Source organism: Helicoverpa armigera, chromosome 7 (genome assembly GCF_030705265.1).
Source record: "Helicoverpa armigera isolate CAAS_96S chromosome 7, ASM3070526v1, whole genome shotgun sequence".
Lineage (NCBI taxonomy): Eukaryota > Metazoa > Arthropoda > Insecta > Lepidoptera > Noctuidae > Helicoverpa > Helicoverpa armigera.
Genome location: NC_087126.1, coordinates 8067242 through 8080559, shown reverse-complemented (window position 1 = coordinate 8080559; position 13318 = coordinate 8067242). Strand labels below are relative to the sequence as shown.

General features: G+C 35.3%; 1 protein-coding gene across 3 annotated transcripts in view; it reads left to right on the top strand.

Annotated features, from left to right (window-relative positions):
- LOC110373029 (RNA/RNP complex-1-interacting phosphatase) overlaps positions 1-13318 on the top strand; it is a 210088-nt gene that overhangs the window by 41007 nt on the left and 155763 nt on the right. For all 3 annotated transcript variants that reach the window (XM_064035654.1, XM_021330128.3, XM_021330122.3), the window contains exon 6: positions 8301-8341. In XM_064035654.1, the coding sequence (XP_063891724.1) occupies positions 8301-8341 (41 nt within the window). The remainder of the gene's footprint in view (positions 1-8300; positions 8342-13318) is intronic.

Below are 13318 nucleotides of genomic sequence, written 5' to 3'. Positions count from 1 at the left end.
TAAAAAAAGAGAACCGACTTCAAATAAGGCACAAAGCCGTAAGAAATAATTTGTTTTTTTTTTATGTTGGTGCTAACAGCTGGTAATTATGTTGGTGCTAACAGCTGGTAATTACGAATCGAAAAAGCACCGACATCAAAAAATAAATTATTTCTTACGGTTTAGTGTTTTGAAGTCGGTTCTCTTTTTTTAAAGTTGGTTTTATTATTTTTGTAAGTTTGTTTTGTTTTATATACCTATTGGTGCTGACTGTAGAAGAAACCTAGATAAAACATAATTATATACATCAGTGTGTAGGTAAAATAAAAAAATCTTTAAAGTTACAGCACATAAGGCACCACACGGCATCGTAATGCGCGTACGAACGAACAGCACTATTAGAAGTCGGTTAAAAATTGAACGGCATGCGCGCGCTTCGCTTGTGAAAACCGCAACTGAATTTGATCCGCCGGCGGACCGAGACCGCTCGGCTGGGCGGTAGGCACTTATAGCGCGCAAGTACATGGAGTGACGGAGGCCTGACCTCGGCTAGACCACAAAGGAGGCTGTATTCTCGGAATTGGTATGTAATCGCAACAATTGTCGACTTAGGCTCCTGCCACACGCGCGAGCATGACCACAGTTCTACATGGAACGCTGTCGTTAAACCCAACAAGCACGGTTTTCCGTGTACAAGCCCGCCTGCGCAAGCAAAAGTGCGGTGAGCTTGCACGTGTGGCAGGAGCCTAAGGGACGTTAAACCAACTGATTCACTATTCGTAATTGGGATAGTTTTTACGAGTATTACAGTAACACGTTGTAGGACACGTAATGTGTGACTCAGTGCTGTAACCAGATGTAGTGGAGTACACAGGATGGCTAATATGTTAATAATTTTAATGAATCGCTTTTGTATTCATGGGTACGTTTAATGGGTTTATTTTTAGGTACTTCATGTTTGGGCGAATGATTCATACTGTTTCACACATCATAAAAAATATTGTTAAGAATGGTTAAACTTGCCTAGTATGGTGAAAAACACAGTTCTGATAAACATCGTATTGTTCGTTCATAAACTTTTCAGAATTGATGACATCGATATTTATTAGTTGCTACATACTTAATCAGTTCAAACATTAAGCACTCCAATAATTTAAAGAAATTGCTCTTGATAACTTTTGAGTAAATATCAAAGAAAGTTAATTTAGTAAAGTCGCAATCAGATAATCCTATCTGTTACAATAAATCACGTGCTTAAATCTGTTTTCGTACTAAGTTTATTTTCACAACCTGAACGAACTCATGAAACTAATCATCTAAATCAAACATACGAATTAAAGAAAAGAATATATCTTTCTACAAAATGTGCTTTATCTGACGTCGGTTAGGGTAACCACCCTGTTTTTGTTACTGCGGACGTTTCCGACTCGTTGGGTGACTTGTGAGACGTGAACTGTCTAGAGTATTTTAGGACACATTCTTCGCTCAAGTATTGTCGATTACGTAACAGTTTTAAAAATAGCTACCGTACTGTGCCTCGTCAAGTTTATCTTGCTTTTGTATCAGAATTTGCATAAGGTACAAACTTTTCTAGATTGTTCTATGGTTGAAAATATCGAACATTGATTTACTTCCCCTAGTGAAAAAGGTGTCTTCAGCGCTGTTTTGGTGAACCATTAAAGGACAATGGGCGATTCCGGTCTAAATGTCCACCACGAACGAGACCTACATGGCTAGATAGCCCGTTAAATGTAGAACACTTTTTCTTATGAAAGTAAAAAAAAATATAATGCCAGAAAAAAGTTATAGCAAAATCAAATACAACATTTTACAGATTTTTTCAATTTCATTTTTTCAATTAGTTTTCGTGATGTTCGATTTTCGTACTTTCTGTAACTTCTGACAAAATAGAATTGTTCATTATTAGAGAGAAGACACCACCAGTTACCGCTGGAACCAGGAACCGCTGAGTATATTCAAGCACTTCTGGCGCCTCAATTGGTTAGTGATTCTTACATCCATCGGGCAAAAATATGGGCTGTTTATATGCAAATGTGTCTTACTCATCTTAGTTTTAGATAAAGTGCGGAAATGGAAGTGGAATAAAATAAAAAAATATAACAATAACATACAAAAACTACCGAAAATTAAGAATGCATTTATAACTTTTTTTTGGCATTGTTTTTTTTTTACTTTCTTAGTCAAAGTTACTCTAAATTAAGTGGACTATTTAATTATATAGGTCTCGTTCGTGGTGGACATTTGGACCAAACTTCATACATTCTTGCCCAATCTCCTTTAATGTTTATGAAAATGGAAAATAGAGTTTTTGTTGTACTCAATAGTACGCATATAAAAATAAGAGTGTAAGAGAGGCTTATACGTAGTCTAGAATAAACTTAAATACAAGTGATTCAGTTTCATAGTTATGTGTATTGATGGTCCTTATATTGATGAATTTTCTTTGTCTAACTTTAATTCTTTGTGGTGTGTAGTTTTGAAAATAAACGTGCACACGTGCTCGGTACCTATATATTTGTAATAAATCGTTCTGTTAGAATGGTACATGAGCATGAGCATAGAAGCTGCCTATTAGAAAACCGCAATGTTTGGGTCGGTTATTACCAGCGATACCTTAATATGACATTGGAAATTATTTCCTTTCAATTAAAGTTAAAGAACTTAAAACATCATCCGTCTTATACGAATCTCTAAGTCTGTAATTAAATCATATACTTTATACGTATAAAAATTGTATAGTTGTTACATACTAACTAAAGGTGGATAACAAAATCAGAATAAATATTCTACTGAATAAAATAATATTAACATTCCACAGTATGTATGAGAATACACCTTTACTAACTAGGGTTTCAGACGCTGAAAGGCAAAAAGGTTACTCTAGGGAGCTATTCTGAAAGTTTCCCGACGTAAACATTTACAGAATGGGGTGTCATGTCTTCTGTGCTGATTGAATGGCGTTACTTCAGCAATCACTCTCTTGTGATCGTGGTACTTAAACTAGGGTTGCCACGATTGCCAAGTGATATAGGATTTTCTTAGCTATATTTAGGTAGGCATTTGTGTTGGTGGGTTGAATTCGTAGGATATTCGTTTGATATTTGTTTACACTGAAAGTAAGAAATACAAATCTACATAGTTCACATTTTGTAATGACGTACGAGACTTTTACAAAATATGCATAAAGTAGGTATTATGTTCGATGAAAACCTCGAATCAGTTCTTCAAACTTTCTTTTAAATAAGGCAGATTTGGATAAAATCCAACATTATCTTTTTTAAAGACACTTTACTCTTAAAATGTCGGTTAGGTACTTGGAGTGTATCCAGATTTAGAAAAGATAGATGACAACCCTACATTTAGGACTCTGGACAATAGTGTGACTAATGTTTTGCGGTCTCATAGCTCGTCTATCGCGGTCGTTAAATTTTCAGACAGTTTTGCTATAAATATACACTGAAAGTACCGTTGTTATAACATAATAAAATATTATAGCTTAATTCTTTGTGAGCACTGAATTAAAGTCTATATAAAATTATGACTTTATTTTTTCAAAGAACTTTTTCGAACAATTTAAGTCTGCAAATAACATTGAACTAAACGATAGAACTTTTCCTCAATCATATTTGTTTTCAATTTATACAATTCTTTGAGTTTATGTTCTTAGGTATAACCGCTGCTGTAATTGTCATATTTCCACCGCAAAAAGCAAACAATATTTTCTTACAATTACAATATACGGTTACAGACAGTTCTCACGTTTTCATAATAAAATGTTTTCTTTAGAATCCTGTCACCATATAAATGGTGCCGTTATTGCCTTTGAGACACACATAAAATATCCATTAATATTATATGTATCAAAGAATCAATTGGCTTCTGGTGCGAAATGTGCTATTAATTTAAATATTTACATAACACTTAAGTCAATTTACTTATTTTATGAATAACCTTTACCATTATCTGTATTAGTTTAATACTAAATGATAAATAAATTAAAAACTAATGGAATTATACAAAATTGTATCTGGTATCTGGAGGTTCGTATTATTTGCTCATAATTGTCTCATGCCTCATTCCTTTCGATAACTTATATCTTTTTATTTTTATAGTATTTTTTCTTTTTCAACGTGACATTGATTTGTACTTATTACTATCACGCACATCACATAAAACTGTCAATATAAACCGACTCTAAATTATTAACCCAATCTCTTTATAAACTTTCCTTTTAACTTTCCAGATTTTTTATAGTCTTTTAAAGTACATTGATATTCATAGCCCTTAAATAATTTCATAGTAACTTTTACTAATACACCATACGATGCTTTTAATGTGAGAATATGTAAGCAAAACTATTTAAATGAGCTATTTGAATTACATAAACTTTACTCATTAAGCTCATGTTGGAATTTACTATTGAATTTATGGTCACAAGAGCACAAAATTGGACTCGAAACTTCAAATATTTATTAGTAGCGTTTGATTGATGATCTTTATTATATTAATTTAGAGTCGAGGACATACAGGATCCTTTAGTCATGGTTTTTTTTCTTGTTTATATAATTTAGGGGACAGTATTTATTTTATTAATTTAAAGGAGAATCTTTCACGTAGCTTGAATAGTAGATTTCTAAATTCGCTGTCTCTAGTTTTCTACTAACTTGCAAGTCGAAAGTCACAACTCCGCAGGTATTCACTGATTTAAGCATTGGTTATTATTATATAATGACAAACATCAGACACCTTGTTGGGAAACGTAGTATTAGTGAAACAGGATCGCGTGCGCATCTCGGATCAAGGCGATGTATCACTTGGTAATTACTTCGCGACGGCAGTCTGCCACCGACGGTCGTGCAGTTTGCACGCCGTAAACACGAACACGACGACATGCGTACGATACTACTTCAGCATAAATTATATTCCAACACACCACTAAAGCTTCATTAACTTTATGTTTAAATCATTAAAATAGTTTTGATAGTCTCGTAGTCCTTCGCATCTTTATTATACATGTTTAATAACTTTGTAATATTAATGATCCGTACGACCTCACTGTCTTCACCGCATATAATGAAACCATAAATCTCTCAATTACTTTCCTATTTGTAGCAAGATCCTGCTTTTAGCTTCGGAAGATCCTGCTTTATTTGTCACCGGATGCATTTCTGCTTGTATTTAATCCACGTCTGACCTTTAGCCTGTTGTTATTCAACGTTGTTCTTACATATGAGGACGCCCTGGATCGCATGGGAACCTCCTTGGACCTTATCTCGCGTTGTATCAAAATGTCGCCCATTATCTCTGTTTGGGGCACTTTCGGCGCTTGTTGGGTACCGACACATAACGACATGTACTGTACGCTCCTACCATGATGGATGCGTTCGCGTCGCGTATGTGAGGTCCGGTGTCTTGTGAAAGCATTTCTGTCATTTTCTATTCTACGCAGTAACTAGGTTGTTTGATGGCATTTAGAATTAAAATGTTATAAAAGAGTAGTTTAATAGGCCATGATTGAATGATTCCGGATTTTTTTAATTCGACAAGTCTTAGGCAGCTATATTTAGACTCATGACAATAAACCAGGAACAAGTTTGGATATATTGAAATTATCATAAATGTCGTTATTAATTCGCAATAAAATTATGACACAGTTTATACGGATATTTTATGATCTTGTGTCGTCAAACTCTTGTAATGGTCTTGTAAATTTGACATTTTATGGACCACAAAATTTTAAGGCTGATGAAGGCATGATCTTTTTCATTAAAACTGCGTCTTATTGATTATGTTCGAGTTTATATTTACTTCGGGCAGCAAGCATTTAGATATCATCAAGAGATTAATCAATGTAATCCGTAAGATTAGCATATTTATGTCAATTTATCTATTAAAATTTAATGCATTTTAATTTAAGTTGATTATGTGCGGCAATTGGCAAACACTGCGGCACGGCTGAGTATCCAAGTAATGCATGGTGTAGGTCTGGATCACCTTCACGAATGTTCTCGGCGTGTGTCGGAGGGGCAATAATAATTGCAGCGATGCCTCCTGGTAGTTACATAAATTTTCTAATAACGCAGGGGCACGGCAGTGGAACCGCAGCCGGTGTGCCATGAAAAATACCCGGATTATAACTCGGGAGCGATCTTACCGAACAGATAACGCCGCTAGATATAAATTATCTCACAAACGCAAGACGCTACTAATATTAAATAAGAAAGCATGTAATTCACGTTGCTTCGATCTGCCGCCTTAGTAATAAAATACACAATTTTGACAGATTTTAAATAATGACGTCCGTGTTGGTCAGGAAATGCTTAGAAAGTTTGTATGTTACAATGTACTGCTTTGAAGTCGTTCAGTGATCATGTCGACCTTGCACGTGATTAATTGTAGCCATTTGTAGAACATTTCGTGTTTTCTTGTTAACATAAGTTTGTTCTGTAAGTTGAACGCATAAATAAAAATGACGTGATTTTATTGGATTATAAGGGATTATTGCTTATCCGGTAATTATCTCATGTCTATATTTGTGTTTAATATTTATTGGTCATCCTATCTATGTGTTTTAGTAAAAATATATTTTCTCTGGTCCTATATATCGAAAGAAGCAATTTATAAGATCAGAGTAAAAATTAAATACATTCAAATCCAGTCGATTTCTATTCGTGACCAGTTGTAATGTATTGTAAAACTAATTAACGGTATCACAGTAATGTTGATCCTCAACTAAATTGTATTTAAATTATTTTAATTAATCTGTCACAAAAAATATTTTTATGTATGTTAGGGCTTGAGGTCATTCCTTGTAGATGAGCCGAGAACACGAACTGAACGTGGATGATGAAAGCCTCATAGTAATAGGGCTTTCCATTCCAAGTATTGGACATAACATGCCATTTCTTGATTACCTTAGAATACACTTGAAAAATGTTAAAAAAACGTCATAAAACAAAATTTACGTAACCAAGGACCTTGGACGGGATATTCTTTGAATTTGTTGAATCGTGACTTTATACACAATTAAATTGTTTGTCTTTTGGCGCCACACGTCGCGGCTAGTTTCATTTGTAAATGTTATTGGAGTACAGATTAAATTCCAAAGAATCACCTTGTTAACATAGTTCTGTTTGAGTTTTATTGCCATCTTCTTTAATTACTGTTTCATGGGTATTTATTTTGCTGTGTACCGTGTTCCGATAGCTTGAGTTGTTTTTCCTCGCGTACTTGAGTTTACGATTATGACATTGATGTTATTTTACGTTTTGACAGCCCCTATTTCCAGTCATAAAATATTTGTGAAACAGCCATTTGCCGCCGTTCCAATAACTCATCTGAGTGTTAAATGAAGAGCTCGTTTGCACCGTTTTAGATGGTAATATTGACGATGATGATAAACTGAATTGTAAATTTCGTTTGAATGCAACTAGTCGCGGCGCCGCTGTCGGCTCCCGTGTCGCTCGAGGGGAGCTCTAGAATAATTAGAAAATGATGGCGCTTACTAAACGCCTGCAGTTTTGCATGACAAGACTTAATCACCACAACCCCCGCCTGTGCGCAGAATTTATTTTTATATCAAAAGCCACACTTTATGCGACATTTATTTGCCGTGAAAAGAAAATTCCGATCCAAAATATCAACACAGGACCACCCCTGTAAGTTATTTAAGAAAACATTCCGATAATGCCAAGTTGGGGTTTGTCGGCGGCCCCTCGTAGCAAATATTAAAAGACATTTGTTATGATGAAAACAAACATATTTCACCAAATAGGTTCAACCTGCAGTCCGGTCGGCAAAACGCCTTGTAATTCTAAACGCCCACGGATCGTGCGGTTTTAGGTGTAAAAAAATCGATTAAAGTATGGCGACACGCTGCGATCGATACATGATAATATTTCATCTGGTTCTTGACGGGTGCCGTAGATTCTGTATTTTTGTGAAATTCGATTAAATGTTTTACGGCGGAATAACTGTAGCTACGTATCATTTTACATCGTTTACAACATTTATAGTTTATTGTATTAACAACTAATTCTGGAATGCAAAGAATTCACGTTGTAGTCCAACTTTTGATCTAGTTTATAGATGGCATGATGATATCTACTGCAGCAAAGGTATCCAAGATAAAAATGCTCCATATCCTTTTGGCCTGTTGCAAAATCGGAATTGAAACGAACTTTAAATTTTCCGTAATCAATAATTTCGATTGTGTATTGCTCATTACTCAAAAAACGTATTACTCAGAGCACTAACTATTTTGTTTGTTTTCGTTATTAAATGAGCTTTGTTTTTTCCAGATTTATGGATACCGTTGACGAGTTCCTGGGAAAAGATTGTGGTGAGTCAAAATTTTTGTTTGCAATAAATGTTAGCGCCGTTGATTATTTTCGGGCCGCGTGTAATGATGGTTTGTGTGCGCGGACTTATATTGCTGTTGCGGTTTTCTCCTTAGTGGCCGTGCAAGTAAAGAGAGCCAGTCTTGGTTTGTCGACCACAGGTAAGATCCGTCCATACATTCAATCTAAACAAACGCTCACAATTGGGTGTGTTGTTAGCTCTGCCAGCAAACGGTCATGTAGGTTAAAATCATGAGTCGGTACAAGTACACTCATTTCGCGTGGGTGAAAACTTTGTTCTGAGGTGTTAATGCACGCCCATTGCTTAATTGTATTGCTTTACGAGAACACCATATAGAGCACATGGTCGTACTGTTTATAGTCGCTTATTGTTGTACAAATTTTGTTAGTGTCCACGATTGTTTCTTAGTGTATGTTTTTGTCATTTAACTTAGAAATCCTTCTTGTTCCGTAAAAACTTTACGATAGTTAGTAAAATTCAAGTTGTATATATATTTAGGTAAATAAAGTAAGTAATTAGGTTTTGTTATCATTGAAGTGGTAAAGTCTTAAAATGAATACATCCCATTTCACTCTCGATCAAACGGAAATGATCATATGAATGAATCATCACAACAAAAATGAAATATGTATTTATTGAAATCAATATAACGTAATATAAATTTCATTGCAGCTCAATTTGCATCACCGGTCAGTTACGTCAGTGCGTTAACAGAACCGTATACAGCTTTATCAGTGACGTTCGACACAACATACGATTTCAATTAAAGACTGCTTCGATTTTAACGAGAATTTTGATTCGTGTTCACTCTTCGAAGAACTCATATCCCTTTTCCGTTCCACCTAGTCTTGTACTGGATACGACAAATTCAGAGCTCCTCGAACTTTGGTTGATCGGCGCAGTCAAAACTAGTAGGTGCAGTCTACACGTCCAGTTTATCGGCAGCTACGTTTTTAATTACAGTGACACAAATCGTAGTTATCGTCAGACTTCTCACGGTGCCGAACTCAATATTCCGAATGTTCATTAAGTTCTAATTACGAATGGGCGCCCTTGTTTGTCTTGATCACAAAAACTAGCTTTTATTAGATTACGTGGGCAGTTTCAATTAATTGTGAGCATGCGACTATCTGTCGGCGTTTTCATTGGTAATGGCCGGTTATCGGTGTCGCTAAGTAGATTGAGTGAGATGTATATAATACTGGTTTGCTAAGGCTGGCGCCAGATTCTTGAAGAATGTAAGTTGATCCGTGTGGTTTGATCTGTTTTCTCAATTGCGCTGAATAAGTTTAACAAATAAATTGAGATTTATTGAAGATCCGATTGATACTTTTAAAATAAGATGATTGTGTTTATCGTTCGAGTAAACGACACCATTGGTGTTGTCGAAGTTCCGCCGCGTGGTAATGCGACGATATTCGTATTTCACTCGCTATCTGAGGTGGAATCGCGCTCGCGTCCTGATTTACACGATATCGCATGCGCGGGGAATGTTGTTACACTTGCTACTGTTTGTGCACCCCGTGCCGCTCGTAATCATGTTCAAAGTTTAATCAAATTATCTGATGTTTCAATTTTGTTTTTCGTCCTTTCATGTATTTTATCCAACACATTTACATTTAGCTTATTTCTTAGTTTCTTCTTGCCAAACAAAATTAACATTTTCTTATTCCCGTCGCTGGTATTTGTTCTCAGTACATTAGAAACTTTATTATCATCGCATACGTCACATTTACATCGTTATGCATAATTTATCGTGCTCGCTTCGAATTAAAAGTCAGTTTTATCAGCGACTACTTTTATCGATGTTTCTAACAGATGGATAGTATTGAAATCAATTATAAAAGTTATCGCTATTATAAATGTTTTACAAGAAGTTATTTGACGTGTGTTGCAGATGTCCCACTGTCGCACGTCGCATGCTTGATGGATGGATTTATTTTACTGTTACATAGATGACTTGCTACTTTCGAAGTTACGTTGATAAACGATGGGGTTTGCTTACTTTTTGTATTAGCACCAGGAAAATTACTAGACATTACAAAGTCTGTGTAAATATTGTTGCCAATAAGTAAGACGTAAAGAATTTATATTGACTCTTAATGATTTCTTTGGATTAGATGGGAAGACAGTTGTAGCAAAATCTTTCCTATCAATATTTTTACGTCAGTTGTATGTCTTGCATCGTAAAGAAGACACTGATAAAATAAGCTTTCTTTTTGTATTATTGGGATGGCGTCACGTAAAAATGAGTTTGTCTGAAAGTTAGTTTCCAAGTTTGTTGATATGGGAGCTGGATACATCGTTGCGTTTCAAGCAGTTTACTCACAGACAAAGTTGCACTTTTGGAATAGAACCAGTAGCAGTGACAAATGTTGCTGAGGAATCTGTTTGTCTGTCTATTTGTGGAGTGATAACGTACTTTAACAGTTGCTTATAATATATTGCGATTGTTATTTGGTAAATTATTGTGTTACTTTCATATTATTCTTTTGAAACACTATCTTTATTTATTGTTTCGTTGAACTTTGCGGTATTGTCTGCCTGTGGTTTATTTTAAGAGAAATTATTTATTCCCGATAAGTTTGCATTGTCTTAGAAGTATTCTCCTGTAAGTAGCTATTGTTCATCTTTTGTGTTTAAGTCGCTCCTTCCTTCAGTCATAATTAGTGCTATTCTTTAAGAACACTTGCTGCCTGAAGATTACATCATTGTTCCCTTGAAGTATGTTCCGACTCGTACTCTCAGACACGACCAATTAAGGCACATGTTTCAATAGTATATTCAAAGAAATATAAAATCTTGTTTTGTACTCTTCAATTTATTATTTTTTGGATATTCTGTAATGCCTGTTATTTACCAATATTATTTAATTTTAAGTGACGAATATCGGAACGAATATATATACGCTAGGTGGACTTGATGACCAGTTACTTTAATTTCAAATATTCCTGTCGTCCGTGTTCAATAAAAATTCCGAAGCGAAGAATGTAGAGCCATTGCGACAATTAATATTCTTAAATACCTAATCAGTCATCTGATCATCACATCACGGCCCACGCGTGGCGCCGCGGACGATGTGGCAACATGCAACAAGTTCTTTACATACGCTTTTGGGATGAGGTTACAATATAAGCGATTTGACAAGCTTAAAGTTTGTCTTATTATGCAATCGAATTTTACAGCAAACTATACCATTTGTATCAGACCGCGAGCGTCCGATAGAAACGCTTTCCGCTTACAACACCGCTTACTCTTACCAACCAAATAAACTGTTATCATAAAAATATCAATGTATTAATACGTAATAAGGCCTTTATCGTCCGAAAAATGTTGTTTGTCTCAAGTGGTGTCTCAAACGAAGGCAGCATTAATAGCGTCCCGCGGCGCTTTTGGTTTGTTTAACTGCTCATATCTGTAATGGCATAGTTTTAATGTAAGTTTATTTGCTTATCGAGATTTCTAAGTGTCTATTAGCAAGTTTATAGCTAACTTTGTTATTGCTTTGAATCTGCTTGTACATGCGCTCGGCGATTAAGTTAACTGTTTTGGAAGAATATATTTCTATAATTAAGTATGATGTTTTTCTATCGCTGAGATTTTAAAAAACCATTTAGAAAAATATACTAATTGCCTAGGTGTAATCGCAGTTTTTCACGGCGATGTAATAGGATCGTGCACTAAAGAGATACCTAGGTCGACATCGTAACATTGTTAACACACCGCAGTCACATGGATGCGTGTGGTAAAATCCTAATAAGCCGATTACGATGTAAGGGGGTCGTGCGTAGGCGAACTATCGCGTATCGATATCGACTCGTTTCGTTCACAATGCATCGATTGTCGACAATCGATTGCGATGCGATGCGCGCACCTATTCGTCTCAGTTAAGACATATATCATAGTTGATGCAGCTTTTATTATGTGACTGCCAACTTGGACGTAAAGTGTATGACGTTAGCAGAAAGAATTATTTCTCCTATAGTTATTTGCAAAGTCATTTGTTAGTAGTTGTTTGTAAAGGCCTATTGTTGCTGATGTGATTATTATTGACGTCAAATACTGAAGTGCGAACTAAACTGTTACACTTGAATATTTGCAAACAGAATACCTACACACAAAATAAATACAAAATCTGTTTACATTGAGTGGCGAATTGGTGGTTGTTTTGCAATTTTTCAGGTACTTTCTATTAGGATGGCCTGTGATTTTCCCACTGCGGTGGGTCCTACTATTACGCAATGATATTCATTGATGCATCATTATTATAATTAAGTAACGCCCTCTTTTAATACGTTTTGTCTGTTTGTTCGGACCCGTTGGAAATACCACTGTTGTTTATTTTCTATCAAGTTTATTACATTACAAATACAGTACGTACGCTTTCTATGCTAAGTGACTTACAAGTGGTAACATGTTTTGGGCTATTGGCTTATTGTATTGTCAGTGATTTGCATGTGAATTGATGCAACATAACGTAATAGTTGACGTTTGAAATGTCACCGAGCGCTACTTTGAAAACCTGAAACGGCAGCTATATGTGACGTCATTATGTTTGGAGTAGAAGCTGCTAGTGTTGGTGAAGACAATTGTGTAAAAAATAACGATTCTGGCTAAAATACCTGTAAAAGTATTAACTGTCTTAAGTTTTGTCATTTTTATTTAATTGGGCATTACTTTGCACTAGATTTAGTGTAAATAAAAATAAAACCTCAAACGAAAATTAACCCAGAAGAGTTGACTGCGCATACGACGTAAATCAAGCTCATAAATATTATCTCATAAAGATACCTCTGAGTGAGTTCTCATAATTATCATTGCACTGTTTGTTTCTGTAATTGAAAACATGTACATACGTTAATTAAGTTGCTGGCAAAGCTTGCCTTGATGGATTGTTTTAAATGAAATTGTTTTTTTGTCTGTCCCGACTTGGCATGAATTTGCATGTGTAATGCCT